The 22,300-nt window shown below is 35.1% G+C and overlaps 2 protein-coding genes across 2 annotated transcripts; one reads left to right on the top strand and one right to left on the bottom strand.

Moving 5' to 3' along the window:
• Positions 1-1,014: 1,014 nt before the first annotated feature.
• Positions 1,015-22,153, bottom strand: LOC120766906 (tubby-related protein 4). The gene is made up of 12 exons (XM_040092657.1): positions 21,100-22,153; positions 19,234-19,419; positions 10,658-10,822; positions 10,020-10,479; positions 9,444-9,952; positions 9,157-9,385; positions 8,823-9,085; positions 7,231-8,589; positions 6,251-6,985; positions 5,048-5,380; positions 3,726-3,917; positions 1,015-3,650 (listed from the first exon to the last, which is right to left on the bottom strand). Exons 2-12 carry the CDS (start codon positions 19,327-19,329, stop codon positions 3,534-3,536), a joined length of 4,458 nt encoding a protein of 1,485 aa, XP_039948591.1. The 5' UTR covers positions 19,330-19,419; positions 21,100-22,153; the 3' UTR covers positions 1,015-3,533.
• On the top strand, positions 13,602-17,645 carry LOC120766918. The gene is made up of 4 exons (XM_040092666.1): positions 13,602-14,016; positions 16,523-16,904; positions 16,976-17,103; positions 17,177-17,645. Exons 1-4 carry the CDS (start codon positions 13,780-13,782, stop codon positions 17,591-17,593), a joined length of 1,164 nt encoding a protein of 387 aa, XP_039948600.1. The 5' UTR covers positions 13,602-13,779; the 3' UTR covers positions 17,594-17,645.
• Positions 22,154-22,300: the final 147 nt, after the last annotated feature.

Raw genomic sequence — 22,300 nt, 5'->3', positions numbered from 1 at the left:
TAAGTTTATACATTTAATTACCATAAAATTATTGCAAACAATACCAAGTCAGATATATTTCATAATGCTAGATATTGAAGAAATATGTGAACAAAGAAATATAGCAACACTACCAAATGAGAAATAGGTGGCTTCCTGTCTATTTTGTTTTTCCTATTTCCCGGTTCCGTTGCTATTTTTCATAATTAAACATTTACAAAAATATGAAAAACAGTTGTGTGCGCATTTATATGTGATTTTAACTATCTTATTACATTTCTTGAAATTTGTATTGTGAATTTATGAATGATTTCAACTTTACATATGTGTATGTTTGCTGTAGATGTGTATGTACATATGTAAGTATATTCTTATTTTATAAATCTGTATATTTATTATTATTATTTGTGCCATTTCAGATGGCTAGGAATTGTATCTGTATCTAAATTTTGTTTTCGAATGGATAAAAATGCTTTTTGTAGATTAGTAACTTTTTTTTGTTAAGTTTGATATTCATATAACAATAAGTAACTATATATTGGGCAGCATTTTGTTTGCAAGGCGAAAAGCTTACCTGGCGAAGTTTGCAATGAAAAAAACTGAACGAGTTAGTTTGCAATTTTGTGATTCTAATGGAATTGCTGTTATGGAATCAGTTAAAATATTGCAAAAGAGCTTTGGAGAGTCTTTTATCTCGAGTATTTAGGTGACACAAAGCAAAAACTTTCTTGAAGTCGTCGAAAACTTGCCTCATGCGAGTTGTCCATTAATGGCGATGACATCGAAAAATTAACACACTACTTGAAAACCGCCAATTTGGCATCAGAGAGTTAGTAGAGAATCTCAACATCCCTTATGGATCGACTCCAAATATTTTGCTTAATGTTGTATGAAGTATGCCAATGCTGAAGTCGTAGCAAAAGTTTTGAATTGTAACTTTATTTACTCACCAAATTAAATAACCCTAAATTTCCTTAAGTAAATGCAATGTTGAAAAAAGCTTAGCTATAACCCAATATAATGAAAATCATTGAATTGTTTTGAAATTCATATTGGTAAAATACATTTATTGAATAAATCACGAATACTTTTCATGTACTCTAATTGTGCTGCATTCTTTGTATCTATTTACGAATGTACATATGTATGTATGCAATAATGTTTATTTTTTAATTTTTGTATTAGCAATGCAAGGTGAAAGTATTGTACATATTTCCTGACATATAAATATATTTAAGACTCTTGTGAGTGTATGCGTTCTATTTTCATACTTTTGTATCGGTAATAATATATTGTACATAGTATTTAATTAAATAGTACCTGACTAGTTAATTAAAAACATTTTAGAAATCATTTGCAATATTACTTATTAACTAGCGCGATTTAGAATTTAATAGCAAATTTAGAAATTGCGACTAACTACATATCCGATTACGAAGCAAAAATGTATTTTATTTAAAAGCGTGTTAAAATTTATACAAACATTGTATTATAAAAAATATTTCACCCATTTTCCGAAAGGATGTACATATATTTGTTTGTTTCATTACATTTCACTCCATTGCTGCCACTTAAATACCATTTTATAAGAGTCGTTACACACCTGCAAACATGAATTTGCATGCCACTCAATTAAAGTAAAACCATTTTCAAATTAATACTTTAGTTTCGAATATATAGCACATAGTATATACATGGGCTGCGTATTTATAGCTATGAAAGTGCAGAACATGACACTTTTAAATCTGTACCTGAATGTAAAATATGTACGAGTATTGCAGACAATAAGTTCATTTATAATTCGTATAAGAATTATTCTATTTTTTGTGGTAATTAATTACGTTTAATATTTTCAAATGTTTGTATTATATTAAATATTATTTTTAAATAAAATGGATCGGAATAAGAGTTGTTAAAACTATCATTATAAAATATGTGTGTAAATACAACATTATTCAGAATGTACATGTATCGAAGGACGCAGTAAGTGTAAGTCCTTGAAATAAAACTATTTATAAAATGTAATAATTATCAGAGTAGTTACTAAAAATTGTTTAGCAAGACAGATAAATTATGCAAATTGCTTTCGGTAGATATCAACAGATGTAATTTTTTTGCAATACGTGATTTCATTTTTAAAATGTCTACTTCACTTAGGAAACTCAATGCGGTTGACGGACAAAATTTGAGATTCTCATATAATATTAGAAAATATTATTTTGCCGAAGCAGCGTCCAATTTATATTTTCATTATATAAAAAAAAAAATAATAATCGTAATTTATGTTCTCATAACATATTAAAAAAAATAATTATTTACCGTTAAATACCGTTTATTAAGCGTAAAACGTTGCAACTACAATTCATATTAATTAAAACTTAAATGTACTTATGTGAGTTATATACTATTTGTGCGCAAATCTATAAATTAACGGTAAACTACTCGTATATGTTTCTATTCTAGCTACTTATGTTGTTTTTTCTGTAAAAATAAGTTAATAAATGTATCTATGTATATTAACTACGCAAAAAAAAAACAAAAAATAAAACGGATCGCTCACTCAAATTTTTAGACTTTGTTAGGCACTATAAATTGGTGCCATGAATTAAAATGTCTATATTGTCTTAGTTAAATTAATATTATTTTTTTCTAAGTATAACTAATTAAACAAAAATTAAGTTAAATTAATTAATCTTAATAGGAGGGTTTCGAGGAGATTATAGCTCGTTAGGTTTGGTAAGTGGATTTAAAAAATTAAAAAAAGTTGAAACTTCGCCAAGGTTTTGTGGGTATTTGAAAATAATTAATGACATTAATTTATGGTTATTATTGGAAAAGATTTATTGAAATAAATATATAATTTAATTTGAATGCATTTTGCAAAACTAATGCGAGCAAAATGAGAGGAAGATGTTTTAATGACTTAAGTTGTGACTTAAGTTTTTCTACTTGTTCGAGTGTGGTGTGCATCAATATGATGATACAAAAGGATGATCTCAAGCTGCTTCCGAGTAACTTATCCTAAACTCAGTCGGAATTAGTCGTAATTTGCCGAGGGACGACTACTTTTGCAACACTAAAATAGCTTTTTTTTATATTTTGACATTTTTATGGCTCATTCAAAGAACTCAATCGATATAACTCTCTCGAGATGTATGTATATCTAATCATACGCGTACACACATTTCAGCTGGAATGCCAACCTTCGATTAGCTAATTATATATAAAAAGAATTGAAGCGATTAGCAGAAACGATCCGTGTAAATTGACTGTTACAATATCTAATAAATGTATGTATGTATGTATAAGCTACATTCACCTAAATGTACATATGTACTATTTATGTCGCAAACAAATATTTGTATAGAGATGTTTGTATGTATGTATAATAAAACTTTAGGCCCCTTTAGTACGAGTATTTTACGCTTAATACTTAGAATCACTGAATCACTCTCGTTTATCAATAAAGTCAGACGACCAGTGCTTTTCTTCAATTAATTTATATATAAATACATACGAACATACATATGTATATGTGTATGCATTTTATGTATTTATTTCAACCGTTGCGTGACATTGGCGAGCGCAACAGCAAACGCTTGTAATGCCGAAAATGGATATTGAAAATCCAATGTGTATGCGTTTCCATCGATGCGTCCGAATTGCATTACCTGAAAAGATTTTCAATTAACAAATTTTGTAACTGTTTCGCTAACAATGGAAATGCTTTTATTTCGAGGAATTACCTGTTTGCCACGGAACTCAATTTGGAAATTTTTGGCTGACTCTTGTGTGACACGTCCCCCAAAATCCAGCTGATACACCTGACTTAGCTCATTCCACATTGGCGCCTTGTTGTGCATCACGAATTCTCGTCGAACTGGAGCTGGACTTGAGTAGCTCGAATAACCATTCGGCTCTATTTTGCCACGTTTTAGCTGGTGGGAATAACATAATCATTGTGTTAACAAGAATGTTTTTGGATTATAATGTATTTAACTGTAATTTTGTTAGGGTATATGAATGCAAAATATCAGAGATCATCAACATTGATGCAGGCGTTCTTTCATTTCGAATGTATGGTATATATATTTAAGAATATTCTTGAAACTTTCACATTACCTTTTTAGATATATTTCTCAGGTAATGACTTTTAAGCCACTCTGGAGAGTAAATTAAGAAAAAATAAGTCTATTTGGGAATCCGTCATTTTGCCAAATATCAAAATTTTAACTAGTACTTCGATCATTTCCTGTACTCGTCTATAGTAAAAATAAATTTTTTGGGGTTTTTGGATTTGAGATAATTTTCTCACCATCGGACACCGTTTTTGGAGCTCCGTCCGGAGATCGGTTATGGGATCAAGGGAATATAAAACTTTTCAAAATGAATTGACGACTATTAAATTAAATTCTGTAAATGCATATTATTTTTAATTATTTTTGAATAAAATGCCTGCACGAAAAGTATTGAAAAACACGTTATATCTCACTTGAAAATGGATGTAACCCCTTAATTTAATGTCAGACAGATGTTAGCAGTCATGCCGTTCCCATCGCGCTAGGTTTAATTAGGAACCCAGAGTTTAATAGGAACCCAGATTTTTATTTTTAAGTTATTTTAAGGTTTTTTACACAACAATAATAATAGTTAATAATATGTGGAGTGAATAGCTTTTAAAATGTTTTAATTTTCGGAAGAGTGCTTACAATAAAGACTTGCAACCGAAAGGTCTCAGAAATCACACTTTAGTACTAACTAGAACCCATATTTTCAATAGCAAAATAACTCATATACATACATATGTATGTATGTGCGAATATGAGGGAATGGAAAACTGTTATTTTTATCGGCAAGGCTCTATTTAACAACAATGAGCCCTCAACCATTGCTGTGTAAATTTGCCAATTCATCAAAATAAAAATTTAGTGGCCAATAATACATACATACATATGTACATGCAACATATTCTACCACATATATTTTACCTTTTTGTGAGACCTACACAAACACGACGTGTATACACTTGCTATGCATATATATTGTATAAACATACATATATACTCACCTTTTGTAGTAACTGTGCCTTTTGGAATGTTTCCAAATCACGATATTGCTTATTGTAACTGGCACCACCGTTTTCTTCGCCTGACCCATTTGTACCGTTGCCTTCGTCATCTGAACTTTCTATGAGGCATTGTTTTTTGCGATAGCGCCTATTTAGCAGAGGTGAATTCAAAAAGTGCCGAATGGGCGAACTACTCTGACGTTTGTTCTTTTTACTGACGGCTGGCGATGCTGGTGAGCTTCGTGGTAGGCGTTTTGGTGTGGCGGGCGGTGTGAGGCGGCCCTCGTCGAGGTCTCGTAAACGGCTGATTATGTTCTCTAGTGTTGTAAGTGCCTGTAAATTGCATACATATGTGGTAAATATGTACATTTCGAAATCGTTTGAATAAATTTTATTCAATGTTTGATGTGTTCGTGTGAATGTATGTTTTAAAAGAGCGTGATCGATCAAGCAAATTTTAATAAATTTAACGAAATAACTTAATTTAATTTAAATACGTAATAATATTAGAGCCCTGCACGTGTATGGTACGGTGCATTTATTCGGCGATTATTGCAATGAAAATCATTATATGTAATATATGGGAGTAGGGTTATCCCGATACAGATACGTTCCATATAAAGTCAATAGGAAGTTCGAAACTTTTGTACTACGTTTATTGGGACTTGCGAAAGTTTTGACCCGATTTTACTAAGTTTTGGCACAGGGTTACATGCTTATCGAGAAAAAATGCTTTCTCTTTTTTAGAGGCTTAGTTCGATTTTTTTTATATGGCATGTCTTAATGAACTATTTGTGTATAGTTTTATTCCAAAATCCTCAATAGGGATCAGCTGAAATTTAAAAGCCCGATTTCAGCCATTTCTGTTCTGTGACATAAGGGTACAAAATAAATAGTGATGAAATAAGTTTCGTTGAAATTGGTCGATTAGTTTAGGTGTTTGGTCAGTACAGTTTTAGTTGTTTATGAAATCTCGTCCTCATCCTGATTATTCGTATACAACTATATAACTATATGAAGCAACCTGTTGCCTGAGTTTAATGAAATTAGTCGTTCTTCCGTTATTTATTGTTATATTGAGGTATACGGTTTCACAGATTCACACCCGGTGATGCTAACGCAATATTTTTTTTCATACTCATACAGTGGTCTATTACGTACACATACGAATACATTTACGTAACTATAACAGTATTGTAATACCTGCGCTTGCAAGGAGACAGAGGCTTTAGCTTCCACCGGCGTGGCCTCAACAGCATTCCCATTCGTGCTGGCACATTGAGTGTGTCCCAAGTAATCGCGTTGATTTTTTACAGTTGTCACATTATTCTGGGCCTCTCTACGTCGCCAGCGTACCTCGGTTAATTGTTTAACGAAGTTAAATCCATTATCATTTTTACGACCCAGCAACGGTGTCGTGCTTTCGGTGTTCGTTTCACTGCTACTACCAGTTTCTTTGCTGCGACTTCTGATGCCAAAACGATGCTTTCGCGTGAAAAGTGGACTGTCGGTGAAGCTAGTGATTACATCCAACTTTTTCTTTCTCGGTGTTCCGCCCGTTTTACGTTGGATTTGTTTTTGCTGTTCCTGGCTCTTGTATAAACTTTCATAAATATGCGTGTTGGCTGTGAAGTCTTTCTTCTGTGGGGTGGACACTATACGTATTTTCTCTTCCTTCTTTGGTTGCTCGTCGACTGCAGTTTGGACTGGCTGGCAATGTTTACATTGTTCGTTGGGACTAACGCTTCGGTGACATTTAAAACATTTTGTTGGTTCAGTGGTGTCGGTGCCACAGGTTTTACCTTCAGCGATTTCCTGAAGTTTTCGTGGTGTCTTTTCGGGTTCTTTGCTGGTTAGTTTTGTTTGACTGAAGACTAATTCGCAGGAATCCAGACTCTTTGATTTACCCGATCTTTCCAATTTTGGTTTGCGGGAATCCTGTATTGGGAAATATTAAAAAAGATTTTAGATTTATATAATGTTGCATTGGCTGATTAGTTCGAGATTCGGTTAAATCAAAAGTTTTCTAAAAGCGGTTGTACTCGAAAAGGCGATGTAAAAGGTTTAAGAGTTTTTTGGGCATGATAAAACCCAAGAAAGAACTTTTTCTCAGACATTTCAATAAGCCAGAGGTTAGTATTTCGCCAACCTCTGTTAGAAAATTTTGTCTTAATATATCTTACCTCATTATTTTGACGCTTTTTTCTAGTCTTACGTTTGTCCACTAAGATCAAACGTTTAGTGGGTGCGTCTCTTCGCAGCGCCATTAAGGCTTCGTCGGACGGTGTAATAGCATCCGAGTCCAAATAACCAACACTACAACTTCTGGTAATCGAATCGGGCAGAGCAGGCGCGATGGACACTACTGTTATTGTGCGCTTCATTCGAACTTCGACGGGCGTAGAGGCGGGAGTGAAAGTTATCAAAGCTTGCTGGGTGGGCGATTGAACTTCTTCATCTATATACGAAATATCTCGACGTTTTGTATTGTTGTTGTTAATGGGATTATTATTCGCTGTGAAATTACTGCTACACGCTGTTGTTTTTAGTCTTGCATCCATGCGTTCAAGGTTCAAATTAAGATTTAAAGGTACTGGGTTGACATGACTGTTTGTTGACCGAATCATTTCGGGTAACAAAACATTCTTCACTTGCACAACATTGTTAGCGTAATCCGTATTGCTGGAGTAGGACATAACCGTAGTTTGACCATTGCCCGAAACAGCAGGACGTTCGAATATTATATCCGTTGGCGCGACGGCATTTTTCGGTGATTGTAACGTTGGAACCGAACCATCACAGTACAGTGGCGATATAGCGTGGCGTGACTGTGAGCTCGAGTTCGAACTAGAACGACTGTAGTTATTTTTGAAGCTACTATAGCCAGGTCCTAGACTGCTACGTATACCCGGTGTAGTGGCAGTAATATTCTTCGGACGCACCATTTTGTTATTATTTGATCCGTTTGTGGTGTGAAGTAAATTGGCGGTCGGTAGGTTGACTCTGGCGCCATTGTGAAAGCCATTTACCTCTTGTGATTCATTTGAAGAATCATCATCATAAGATTCGGCTCTGGCCAGTGGACTTAAGCCAGTGCTGCCAATCGCACACTGTATACCATTGTTATTTAGTGCGTTTTTGTGTCGCGCCAATAGGTGATTAGGACGTGGTGACATTGGTGCAATAGGTGGGGATAACTCGTTGAGACGACGATGTGTGACTGCCGCCGTTGATGTAGCTCTCATTTGGCTCTCCGCATTTGCCAGTAAATTGTACATATTGCCATTGCTTTTACTGCCATTGTGTAGAGCGGCATCATCTTCGTCTTCGGAAAAAATGTTAGGATTAAAAGTTGGATCCGGACCCGAAGGAAAGTCGTCACGCAGTTCTGTTATAACTAGTGTCATTTGCCTTGGCTGCAGATGCAATAGGGACGTTTTATACGTTATTTGGCCTAAATTGGCTGGGACGGTTTTGGCAAGTCCATGAATTTTAAATTTGGTACCCCAAATATTTGAGGTAACCTCAACCAGTTTTTCTTCCTTTAGAATGTAAATAAAATCGGTTATTTTTTAGTGAATTATGGCAAATTAATTTCATGATGATGCTAATAGTTTCGATACATAAAATAAAACAAAAAAAAAATCTTTTTGACGTCACTTCTGAGATAATTGAATGACGTCATATTAGAGACTGTTGTAAACTTTTCTAATAAAACTAAGGCATACAATTATACTTTTTTAAATGTGCTAAAATAATATGAAATATAGCCTACCTCAGGAAGTGTATCAACGTAGGCGAGTTCATCCAAGCTATCGGGATCAATGTTGGTGTTCACGGAATATTTTTCTCCATTGCTCTGATTTCGCTTTTTCTGACGCAATTTCCGATGACGTAATGGACGTGGAGAGCTACGGTAACGTTCTTCAAACTCACTATCAGAAGAATCCGTTCTGCCGCTTTGTCCCGTGGTTGTAGATTGGCTCGAGCCGGAAGAACTTTTCCATTCTGGTGAGTATTGCATGAAAACCGGAGAATCTATTAATAAAAGTAACACGAAATGAAACAAAAGTTTATCAAGATAGATAAATGCGTATTTCTGTACACACCATTTGCTTGCGGGTCAAATATCACGAACTCTGGACGTATTTTCGAGGTGCGTTTACCCTTGAGAAGCGGCACAAGACCACCCAAATATTCCAAATAAAGTGTGTAGCAAATGCCTGTATTTTGGGTCGGATCCTCGTCGTGTCGTATCATGGTGCAGTGCAAGCGTGTCGAACACATTGGTGGCCGGGAGACGAACTCACGTACGGATTTAAGATCAGGTACACAGCACTGCATATAAGAAAAGATATTTCATATGTGGCCCCAGTTGAAAAATTATCATACTTACTCTTATTGTTTGAGCAAACAGATTGCCAATCAGACTCCTAATTCGTGACGGCAACGGTAGCAAGGGCAACGAGCGCTCTGAACCAATGCTTGTCTGTATTTGTAGGCGACATAACAGTTGGAGTGACGCTATACGTCTGGACACCCACGCAATGTGCACTTGGGTGCCAGTCGCAATGAACAGACGCTTGTCGTTGTGACCCCATGTAAGGGCCGACACCGTTGCGGAGGTATTCGGTAGGCGTGTTTGGTACAGTATTTTGCCAGATTCGGTGTAAAATTTCAATATATTTTGATAAATCGGCGCCCCTTGTTGGTCAAACGTGTTTAACGAAGTCTGCGCAGTGCCAGCAACAGCGAGCAATTCACGTGAATTACTCCATTCCATTACCATGCCTATGCTGCCGCTAAGCCCTGTGTTGATATGTGCAGGCGATACGTCATCGTAAGACTTTATCAAGTATATAAAGCCATTTTGAAAGCTAACAGCCAATACAAAAGAACGTTTAGCTGCAAGAGAAAGCATGATATTGTTAAGTATCTGGACAATCAGCTCTCAAAGTACTTCACAACTTACATGCATTGGTAACACCTGGCTCGGATTCTTCACCCTCCTCCATTTTGAACTTCTCACATGACCACGCCATTGCTGTTATGCCAACATCATTGCAGAGCTGGACTTGCGACACCATCGCTCCATGCACGTCCATAACGATGATCTGGCCATGTGTGGTGCCAAAATATACTTGCTGATCGTCTGGTGTCCAAACACCGCATGTAATGGTCGATTCCAGATTCAACATTGAAGACCAATAACGCTGACCGGCTACCGAGCCTACAAGCACAAAACCGTCCTGATAGCAAATTAGCGCCATACGTCCATCGTGCGACCAGGCGAAATACGTAACCGGCGTATTGCGATCGTTAATAAGTTCGATGGACCAACGGCCTTCATATTTGATCCACACAAATATGATACCAGAACTATCACACGATGCCAATTTCTGATATGGTTCATTCCATTTCACCAAAATCACCTGGAAAGAAAATATCGTTTTACAAAAACATTTTGCAAACAAATTAAACAACATTTGGGCAGTTTGTGTTACAAAAGAATTGCCATGCCTGAGTAGCCTAACTTATGCTTCGTGAGAGTAATAAAAATCATTGAAATGCTCGTGTAGTAGTAAGCTTAATTGTTGTAAATATACTTACATCGGATCGATGCCCGCGCAGATTGTAATTGGTGCGTGTCGGAAAATCCAAATTTCTGCGACAATGTGAGGTTGTAAATGTCACGCCGACAATGCCACGGATATTTCCGGTAGCCAGCCATCCTTCTTGGTAATAGTTTGTTCGATTCAGTTTCCAGCCTTCATCCTATTCGAAATATTTAAAGAAAAAGGTAATTTTATTGTCAACCCGAGGATCGAAATCCAAGCAATTTTATATATGTATACCTCATACAGATACATAAGTTTTGTTAAAAAAAATGAAAATCATTATATTGTATGTGGTATATGGGTGTTGGGGTAGTATCGACCCGAGATTATATATTTTTCCTATGTCCCATACTAAAAAACCAATCATATTTAGTAGTTAGCCGGATTTTCGAAAATCTTGATATTCTTTTTGTGGTGCCTAGGTCAAGTTTTCGCTCATAACAGTGCGCATTTGCGCCGAAAATAGATCAATTTGAGCGAAAACTTGTCTTAGATCCGTAAGTTCGAAAATCTTTATGCCAGGTATATGGGGGCTAAGGGAAGTATTGGCCCAATTCAACCCATTTTTCACATATAGACAAAACAAAAATTATGCACCACCTTATTTAACTGTCGGTTTTAAAAAGGTCTTAAGGTCTTTATGCCCCAATTTCTTAATTCTTCTAAGCTGTTCGAACATATAATTTCAAAAATCAAGCATTTGAATATAATAAAATTGTAAACTATTGTTAAGAGAACTTTTAGAATATTTGTTGAATTTAATCGCATGAATCGAATATAAGTATTCGATTTTTCGATCGAAAATAAATAATGCATTTGGTGATCCCTGAATTTTCGACAAATGTTTCTTCTAAAGATATATTCGATTTTATGCATTCAGATGATTGAAAAGACATAGTAGAGAATAACGGATACACTTCTTCTTCTTAATTGGCGTAGACACCGCTTACGCGATTATAGCCGAGTTAACAATAGCGCGCCAGTCGTTTCTTCTTTTCGCTACGTGGCGCCAATTGGATATTCCAAGCGAAGCCAGGTCCTTCTCCACTTGGTCCTTCCAACGGAGTGGAGGTCTTCCTCTCCCTCTGCTTCCCCGGCGGGTACTGCGTCGAATACTTTCGGAGCTGGAGTGTTTTCGTCCGTCCGGACAACATGACCTAGCCAGCGTAGCCGCTGTCTTTTGATTCGCTGAACTATTTCAATGTCGTCATATATCTCGTACAGCTCATCGTACCATCGAATGCGATATTCGCCGTGGCCAACGCGCAAAGGACCATAAATCTTTCGCAGAACTTTTCTCTCGATAACTCGCAACGTCGACTCATCAGTTGTTGTCATCGTCCAAGCCTCTGCACCATATAGCAGGACGGGAATTATGAGTGACTTACAGAGTTTGGTTTTTGTTCGTCGAGAGAGGACTTTTCTTCTCAATTGCCTACTCAGTCCGATGTAGCACCTGTTGGCAAGAGCAATCCTGCGTTGGATTTCCAGGCTGACATTATTGGTTGTGTTATTACTGGTTCCTAAATAGACGGATACACTTGTGCAGGTCAATTAACAACTATATTAAAAATGAGTAGTCTAAACTGTGGCCCACTGAATCAACATTCAAAAATTATTTTCCTAGAAGCGGTTGCTCATTGGCATCGATTTTCAGGTGATCCGAGTAATGGTTCCGGAGATACAGCCTTAAGATCTTGTGAAACTGAGTTTTTGAAGACGAACGATCTTCATGAAACTTTACACAGGTCTTTGAGATCCAATTCTTAAAGACTTAGACGAAGGATATTTTTTCCCTGTTTTTTGTAAAGATGTCTGCTCAAAATCCAATTTTCAGTTTTTTTACAAGTTCTAAATGAAGGTTTTAAAACACCTCTAGATGATCCTGTTAAGAGTTATCCTGACAACGCGGGCGCATCTTTTTTCCAAAGGATCTCCGAAAATGGCCGAGTTTAAACTATTTTTGCCAAAAATTTCAGAACTTCTTTGTTAATAGTGTATGTTTGTAACCACAAAAAATTCTAATAAAATATTTAATTTTTTTGTTTGAAAAAAGGCTATTATGTACCTGAAGAATCCCATGTAACCCCTCTTAAGGTACTCAGCATGCTCTCAGTTATCGAAATTTTCTCCTAATCTCTTCATATACCAAAATAACATTGTGTGGTTCGCAGGAAATCCAAGACACCCAGCTCCTATGAGCATCGCCGAAGATACTCATACACTTCCCAGTAGAGACATGTATTATAAATAAGCTACATAACTAGTTAATGGTCATGACAAACAACAACTTTTGCTAATTAAATTTGCATTTCCCGTTCCGTAAGGTATTGTGTGTGAGCTGAATTTGCTACACATACCGGCATAAAGTCAACTGTAAGTGCAGCTCTGTGTGTGTGTGCATCTATATAAATATTTAGTGTTTAAAAGAACCCCTGTGTACACCAGGTCGTATGAGCAACGCTATCATCACCTTGCATCTCACAGCCTCCCCGCGTCGCTTCATTCATTGGCATATTTCTGCTTCTGCAACGCTCTCATGAAGGCAAAAGCTCTCACGTTATTTTTATACACGTTAAACACTTGAAGACACAACAGAGAGGCCCTTCGCAGGCAGTGTATAACAGGTGTGCGCTCTTCAGTGCATTAAAATGCTGTTTATGTACTCAATAAAGCGATCTTAATATTTTTCAAAACAAAAATATTTTTATTTTGACTTTGCACACAGTGTCCCACTAGCACGATACTATGAAGGCGCCTATTTCTTGTATTTATGTATGTATGCGTTTAAATAGTGTCTGCCCTCTCAGAGCGCTTCCCAGCACATATTCGCAGTGTCTATATTTTTACCTCTCCAGCGAATTTTGAAATTTATTTTCGAAATTTCGAAAGTATTTGGGCTCTAACGAAGGAAAGATTTTCAGTTGTAACGAACACGCCGAGCCAACTAGACGTAAGCGATCGTGTCGCCCAGCGTTCGCCCCAGCGCGAATATTTTTGCTTTCGGTCATAATTATTTAGATGTTTTCACAATTACGAAAATAAACCACTTTGTACGGGTATCTACGTGTTAGGAAATTTCAAAATTGTGTCATTGTACCCACAAAATTCGAGATGCGTCCAACGACAGTGCCGATTTGGCAATTTTTGCTAATTTTTGTCGCCGCTTCTCTACAGTCATTGGTCGAGTGCAAGTCTTTTTTCGGCATTGGTACACGCATCCACAATGATCAATTACTGCTAAAAGATGTACAAGAAGCCCGTTCGGTCGGCGTCGATAAGGGGCAAGAAGTTGGCTTTAATTATGCCATTCCAGAGCCCATAACTTACATCGAAATAGTTTCCGAGCAAGTAAGGTCACATTTTGGTCACCCATTATACGAATGTATCACTTCTAAATATATACACATTTGTATTTATGTAGTTTGTCTGAGTCTGTGTGTATGCGTACGTGTGTGTACGAGTGAATGTTTGTGCAAATTTCTATAAAATTCTCATTTCGAAACTATAGAGAATGTTTATGAAAATATGAACCCAAGTATTTTTGTATATTTACAAATATAATCTTGGCAATTAGGCATCGCAAAAGGTCGAAAATATCGGAGGCGCTATTGCCGACATGTGCACTTTTATGCATGTGTACGCACACACACAAACATATATACGTGAATTTATTCATTGAAATTGCTATATATTATTCATTCATATATTATTTACTGAAATTATAAAAAATTCCAACTTTTTTTTCGCAAAGCCGATGAACTTCACATTTCCGTTATAATATTTGACGCGCGAAAACGAATGCACGAATATGTATGGGAATACTTGTATGTACTTACATACATACATACATATGTATGTATGTAAAGAAATGATGCTGTAACTGGAAAAAAGTCAAGTTCGTTAGTCTTGCAAATTGAATTTATCTACTTTTGTGTTGCAGATGCTCAAAAATGTTTCATAAATACTTCCTGTGGCTAGGCCGCCATAAATGATTTCGTTTCCTGTTTTTGCTTTCATTTCATTTGCAACTTTTTTGAGCAAGGTAAAAGTTGCACAGGTGATAGGATGCTTGGTCCTTACGAAGGCCGACTGATAAGAACGTAATATTTTCTGTCAAAAACTGATGAACCAGGAAGTTCAACCCGCATTAAAAAAGACATTTATGTGCATGAATATGTATAAAATATTAGGGAAAAACAAAGTATTGTAAAATTATTATAAATTAAGAATAGACTTTAACTTCGGCTGCACTGAAGTTACAATAACCTCCTAAGGTGTATTTCTTCTAGCGTTAAACGGTATAAAAAAGTTTTCTTTTGACTTTGATCAGCCAGTTTGAGTGATCCGATCGGAACAATATCTTCGAAGGCTACGGCATTACCTTAAAAAATACCATAACATAATATATACCAAATATCGTGCAAATATCTAGTCAAATAAAAAAGTTTTTCTGTGTTGCAGCTATATCCTAAAGTGATCCAATATCGGTACCGACAAACGATCAGTTTTTTGAGAGAAAAGGACGCGGACAAAAATTTGAGATCAATTTTTCAAAAATTGAAGGACTAGTTCGCGTATATATAGACGGACAGACAGATGAATATGGCTAAATCGGATCAGCTTGTTACGCTGATCATTTATATATCTACTTGTTACAACCGCCGAGGTTTCCTTCTGAATGTTACAAACTTTGTGACACACTTAAAATACCCTAATCAGGATATAAAAAAGCATTACACTTCTAATAGGGACCTTTTGCGATCGAAGGTTTTATAAATTCACCACCCTTGAACCGCTGAATATATTTGTAGCTTGAGAATAGTGTTTTTTTAAACAAGAAAAAAAATTCTGTGAAGAAAGTCATGGCGTATGTGAAATATGAATACTGTATCTAGTCGGCTAACCTAAATATGGATATCTAAAATTGGTTTCTCTGGTAGTGAACGAGGGCGAGAAGAAATATCTCTTGTCATCAAACAAACAGACATCGCACTCGCGACTAGGCTCCAATGTCACTGTTGACAGTTATTACTTCGAAGTCGTAGATAATTTCGCCTATCTTGCAACCAGTATCAACACCAACATTAAAGTCAGCCTCGAAATCCAACGCACGGACAGAGTAGGCAATTGAGAACTAAAGTCCTCTAATGACGAACAAAAATAAAACTCTATCAGTCACTCCTTATTCCTGTCCTGCTATATGGTGCAACGGCATGATCGATGACAACATCTGATGAGTGGACGTTACGAGTTTTCGAGAGAAAGGTTCTGCGGAAGATTTACCGTCCTTTGCACATTGGCCACGGCGAATACTGCGTTCGATGGAACGATGAGCTGCATGAGATATACGACGACATTGACATAGTTCAGCGAATTAAAAGACAGCGGCTGCGCTGGCTAGGTTATGTCGTCCGAATGGACGAAAATACTCCAGCTCTGAAATTATTCGACGCAGTAAACGCCGTGGGAAGCAGAGGAAGAGGAAGACCTCCACTCCGTTGGAAAGACAAGGTGGAGAAGGACCTGGCTTCGCTTGGAATCTCTAATTGGCGCCACATTGCAAAAAGGAGACACGACTGACACGTTGTTATTAACTCGGCTATAACCGCGTAAGCGGTGTCTACGCCAATAAAGAATATTAGAAGAAAATAGGTTTCTAAAAGTTTAGTCATTTTGAAAAGATCTAAATACTAATAAGTTTGCTCGTTTTCTGTAAAGGAAAATAATTTAAATCTTTTTCTACAATATGTGTTCTCGTTGAATCTTTATTAAATTTATAGAATCTTAAAGAAAGTTTAAAAAATATATATGTACATATATTTATGTTGTTTTTGTATTGTATTTATATCTTCAGAACGTTTTGGCCGATGTCAACTTCAGATATCAGGATAATTTGGTAGAAGGTAGTATAATTGCACTTAACAATGCAAACGCCACAGAAGCAACTGAGAGTATGGCACCATTTGAAGTGCAGATATCTATTTATGGATTCAATGATACTGTACTCAATGTAAATCCATCGTATATATTGAATAGAGATCAGCAATTCCAAGGCATACTTGGACCATATTCTAGCGAAGATTTTGACTATGAAATTGATGATGATGACTTTGAAGAGCCGGATAGGAAGAACACAAGTGAAGAAGCAGTAGAAGATGAGTTGGAAGAAGATATGAGCTATACCGATGATTTTGGAGACCCTGATAAAATAATCGAATTAGGCATGCGTCAACCAGGTATAAATGATATTATATTATCTAAAACACTTAATTTTCCATTTATGATTAAACGCGAAATTCTTCGACAGATGATTACCTCGTGTATGAAACATACCAGACGTCACAAACTAACTCACAGGAGCCGTCAAACCACAGCGTCACCTTCTATTATATTGACAGCAATTTCATAACCTATGTGCGTTTCATAATATTCGATGTAAGTTGACGTTTTCTTGTAACAAGCACAAAATTTGTTGGAATTTTTTTATGATTATACATTCTATTCATAGCACACTGTCAACAAGGCGTCAGACGATTTCACTCCACCAGTAGCCGTGTACACTCACTTCTCTCCCAATAGCCTCAAAGCTACCATCACTGACGACAACACCACTAACCTATTTGTGCAGATGCTTATCTATGGTTATCAGCCAGACGATCTTCCAGTCGGCTACAAGCCATTTTTGACGAGCGTTCTCGATTTTACAACCGAGTCACCGTTAGAGCGTTTGAAATTGCTATTAAACGCAAAGTTAAATAAAAACCTCGACGATTCGGAAGAAATCAATTTCGAAACAGGCGAGAGAAACTCATTGTCCAATAATAGTAGCACAACGGATGCGTCCACTAGAAACCATGTAAACGATTTTGCAGTATTCAACGTAATTTTGGTTTGTTTCTTAGTACATTTTAATCTCTTTGTATAAATAAGTCGTTACAAAAACAAAATCTAATTATAAAAGTAAAAGTGTTATGTGATTGCATGTATTATTAATATATGTATGTACGTATGTACATATTTTTATATTAACAAAAAACATTTATTTGCGTTTATAACATATTCAACAACAACGCTGGTAAATTCAATGTGGAAAGGAGCTTGAGGAGGAAGAGCTGATGACTACGGTTATGTAGTACTTTGAAATTTTTTTTTTCAATGTTTTGATTACTTGTAACGATGACAATTGGGTTACACGAAAAATTGAAAAATATAAAAGACAGCTTTGGTCTTGCTATCTCGTTTCATCTTTGCGCTCAAGCCATTTGGAGTTCTCAATGAAACTAGATATGGTATGTCCGCTATGCTTTTTGTGGATAGCCCTTCAAAGTTTGGTGCTAAGTATTCTGTGTCTGGGTTGTGTTAGAGCTGGTTATTCACAGAGAAAGTGGAAAACTGTTTCTTTATTCCCTTCCAGTTTGCAGCTGCGACAAAAATTTTTAAAGAGCAGATCCATTTTTAGCGCGTGTTGCCCCGTTATAGTAGCTGTAAATCTGAAAATACTATCTCTTGATCTATGTAATAAGTCCTTGATTCTAGTCATATCATATTTGGACCATATCTGTTTCGTTATCTTACAGTTGGTTATTGATTTCCATCTGCACTGAACTATATCTTAAAAGTGAGTATAAAGTTCTGTTTTGATCATTCCCAGCGGACATCGGATTCATCTAAAGAAGCTGCTAGTTTGGTCAACTCGTCTGTTTTTCGTTACGGAATATGTTCCTCTGGCCGGGAGCCCGTAATAGGAACATATGGAGTTGACTTGCCAATAAGCTTAAGGCCTCTCTGAAAATGTTACGCTGGCATTAATAAGTAGCGTCGACAAGTTTAGCAGTACTCCCTGAATAACCGTGTGTATGGTTGCTTTATGTATCCTCCCGTAGTTATTCAAAGAGCACCACTGGCCCTCTCTATTCCTAGTACTTCCGCTTGCAAGATGAGTTTGGTAGTCGGATAGAGAGGGAGATTTCGCGATCATCGGAGTATACACCCGCCCCTACTCCGCAGTGCACTTTGGACGGTATTGATAGTGCATCATCCTCTCCTACTAAACCTCATCTCCATTTACGTCTAGAGATTATCCTCAACCGGAAGAGGCTATTGAAATCTAACCCGGAAAGAATATACTATAGTTTAATTTACTAATGTTTGGCTGGTTCAGGACGGCGCTATATCCATAATCTTTCTTCTTCCAACATTTCGATTGTGGTTTAAACGGTTACAAAAAAGTGTCGTGTGCGCCCTTTATTGGATTAATAAATACACCTAATTAACTATTTGAGCAATTTTAACCAAATTGCTTTTTTAGAATACTAAGCACGTGAAAATAACGGTTAAAAGTTGCAACATCACAAATATATAACACACTCTTAAAATGTTTTCAGTCTTGAGAGCATTTTATGTTCGGCTTCACCCGAACCTAAACTTTTTTGGACTATTTCTTTAAAATTTAGCGAAACAACTAATATGGTCCTCGTATATTAATTCAGCGAGACATTTGACCTGTTTCCAATTAGGAATTCAGAAATGGTGCATATACTTGTAATTCTGTACAGTAGAGCTTACCTCTGGAATATCATCAGGAACTTTACCCATCCATGAGAGCGACAGTATGGTGCAATCACATTTTGTATTCACACTCGGTTCGAAGTGCAGATGCATCCTGCCAAATCTATTGAAATAGGATTATGCCTTAAGCTCGAGACGAACTAAATCCACTTTCATTAGGGTCAACGGAAAATGAGTTCAAAACTGCAAAAACAAATAATAATTTCATGAGCAATGTAGGATTATTTTGTAATTAATTATTCGTATTAATATATTATATAATAAATAGTTTTATAAAATATAATAGATTTGCACTGCATTGAATGCTTCTTAATTCAAAAACTAAATTTTCATATTTTAGTTTAAAATCAGAATTTTTTTAAGGAAAAAAATTAAATTTGAGAACTTTTTTTAAACTCAAAACTTTAGTTTTTTTTAACAAAAATCGAAATTTGAAAACTTTATTTTTTAATTTAATTTTAAGCATCTTGGACTAACAGTTGAGAAAAGAAATATTTACATATTTCTGGCTGAAACACTATAATTAAAAGCTATTGAATATAAATTAGTAAATAATGTGGAGTTAGTTGAAATTTTATTAATAGAAAGCATTCTTTTTCAAAAGATAGCCAAAATGGTGGAACATGAAGTACTTGGGATTAATATTTGTTTTATTTTCCACTCCGGTATTTAAAATTAAAAATGTCGGTTTTAGTTTTTAGTCCGATTTTTGGGACTACCATTATTTTTTCAATTCGCTGTTTAGTATTAAAAATTCATTTATTTTTAATTTTTTACTTCGGTTTATGGGATTAGAAATTTAGAAATTATCTTTAAATAAGATTTTCGTGATAACAAAATAAAAAAAATTAATTCGAATGTTAATTACTTATTTATTAATTAATTTTTTGCAACCCAGCTCTTAAGACAAACTTCTTGAGTTTTTTTTTTAATAATTTATCTTATTTAATTAAACAATTAAATTAAATGGAACTCAAATATTATGTTTATTTTTTACTTATAAGTTCAGCATACTAAAACAATGAAAAATTGTTATGAACTAGCTTTTAGTACTTGGTACTCCACAATAAATTTTTTTACTTTTTTATAATAATTTTTATTAAGTAAATAACGTTTTTCCTAACACATATATTTGGTGACGTCAAGCTTTCGAACAAAAGTTATTTTTCTCTAATATGCCAAATTTATGCTAATTAAGTAACAAAATTTTTATTAGCCAACGATGGTGCTGGTGGCGCGAAGTCCAATTTAAAAGGGTCGGAAAGTATGCTTATATAAATATAAGTGTACACGTCTCTATTTAAATATTATGTATTAAGTCAGAAATTAGGAAGTTTGGAATTTGCTTGTACTTGCATATACAAATAACACATTTACATAATTTTAAAACAATATTTTGTAAACAATTTTTTTAGGTTATATCTAAAGTTATGCAAAAAGAGCAATAATATTATATAATTAGTATGAACAAATGTATTTTTTACAAATTGACGGTAAGTTTAACAAACACGAAATTGACATTGAACGTACAAAGCTATGCATACATGTATGTAGCTCGTATTTATATAATTTCCTGCTCGTATTTACTAAGGGCTTAGTTCATTGTATAATTTTAGTACATGGGAAGGTGTAACACAGTGGTCGAGTCGACAATATCTAAAGGTGTTAAAATGATTCAAACACTTTTTCTATTACTAACCACTTATGTACGTATGTACATACACATTATGTGTATTATATATACAGTATATAAGCATGTTACAAAAAGTTTCCTAATACATGCATAGGAATGCATTAATGCATAGGCATACACACAAGCAAACACTTTAAAGGACACTTTTCATATAACTAAATCAAACTTACCTAATTTTTATGGAATTTGCGCTTTCCAGTAGTTGTTGTTGTGTTTTCACTTTAAGTTTTTATGCATTTAAAATGCATACAAAATCTACTTGTATTTTCATTTAATGTCTGAATGCAAAAGGCCCATTTTGTATGAAGAAAATTCAATAACTACATCCTAGTGTATGTATGTATGTGTGTACACATGAGTGTAGGGTTATTTATGCACAAGAACCGTTTTATGTTTGTACAAAACTCGCCACTCTCAATCCGTTTTGAAAAGGATGACGGATCCGCTTAGGCTTGTCTACACGAGGCCAAACTTCAAAAGACACTGACATCGTCGCTATTTTATTTTAACCATTTAATCCACCACACCTACTACAAATGTACTATGTACAATTGCCATTGATGCTATTGTTAACTATGGGGATGGGAGCACGCTTGCGCACTGCAGATATAAACACAAGAGTCAATGTTTGTAGGAAATGCTGTGTTATAATTTCCTATTTATGTCTGTATGTATGTATATTTGTAATATGTATGAATTTCGCTATTCCTTATCACTGTTAAACTGGTAAAGTGTCAAGTGTTGGCATTTTCATATTTTATTCGTTGTGAATTGAGCTTCTGTTGGAGGCAATTTGAAAAATCGATTTTCACTCTGAAGTCTTGAAAATATGTTAACGTTAAAAAAATTGTATTATCACTTATAATTACAATATTTGAATATTTGCATTAATGTAAAACTTCGGCACAACATACTATATCATGCAAGAATTGAGACATAGCGATCCTCTTAATAATTTATCATTGTGACACATATATTTTAATTATTTTATAATTTTTCGACACACAATCATACTATTAAACTAATGTATAAATTACTTGTTAAAATTTATTTAAATGCCAACATTCGAACCGTTACAATATTCATGACTGCCATTCCGATACTGCAACTCTTAAGCTTTGTTATTTTCAATTAGAAGCAAATGTCAAGCTTGCTTACTGAGCTTTTATGAGTTTTTTTATTTATCTGTTTACATTACTGTGCATAAGTATATGTAACAGCATTTTTAAAACAATATTAAAATATTTTTGATTTTATTTATTAGAAAATAATATTATTATGTATGTATGTACTTAAATTGAAAATTTGTTAATCTTGCCGTGTTGGTTCCCTACATTGTATATACTGATGTGAAGAAATACTGTGCGGTTA

The sequence above is a fragment of the Bactrocera tryoni genome, chromosome 1 (assembly GCF_016617805.1).
Source record: "Bactrocera tryoni isolate S06 chromosome 1, CSIRO_BtryS06_freeze2, whole genome shotgun sequence".
Lineage (NCBI taxonomy): Eukaryota > Metazoa > Arthropoda > Insecta > Diptera > Tephritidae > Bactrocera > Bactrocera tryoni.
This window is presented reverse-complemented; position numbering and strand designations above follow the sequence as displayed.

What these genes read in the sequence shown, in the direction of transcription:
- LOC120766918 (XM_040092666.1), top strand. Translation starts at nt 13,780, where the DNA reads ATGCGTCCAACGACAGTGCCGATTTGGCAATTTTTGCTAATTTTTGTC. An exon ending in TCGAAATAGTTTCCGAGCAA is followed by an intron (nt 14,017 to 16,522) that starts GTAAGGTCACAT and finishes TTATATCTTCAG; the next exon opens with AACGTTTTGGCCGATGTCAA. An exon ending in TGCGTTTCATAATATTCGAT is followed by an intron (nt 17,104 to 17,176) that starts GTAAGTTGACGT and finishes TTCTATTCATAG; the next exon opens with CACACTGTCAACAAGGCGTC.
- LOC120766906 (XM_040092657.1), bottom strand. Translation starts at nt 19,329, where the DNA reads ATGCATCTGCACTTCGAACCGAGTGTGAATACAAAATGTGATTGCACC. An exon ending in ATTTGACCCGCAAGCAAATG is followed by an intron (nt 9,086 to 9,156) that starts GTGTGTACAGAA and finishes TTTTATTAATAG; the next exon opens with ATTCTCCGGTTTTCATGCAA. An exon ending in CTGTCTCCTTGCAAGCGCAG is followed by an intron (nt 5,381 to 6,250) that starts GTATTACAATAC and finishes TGCAATTTACAG; the next exon opens with GCACTTACAACACTAGAGAA.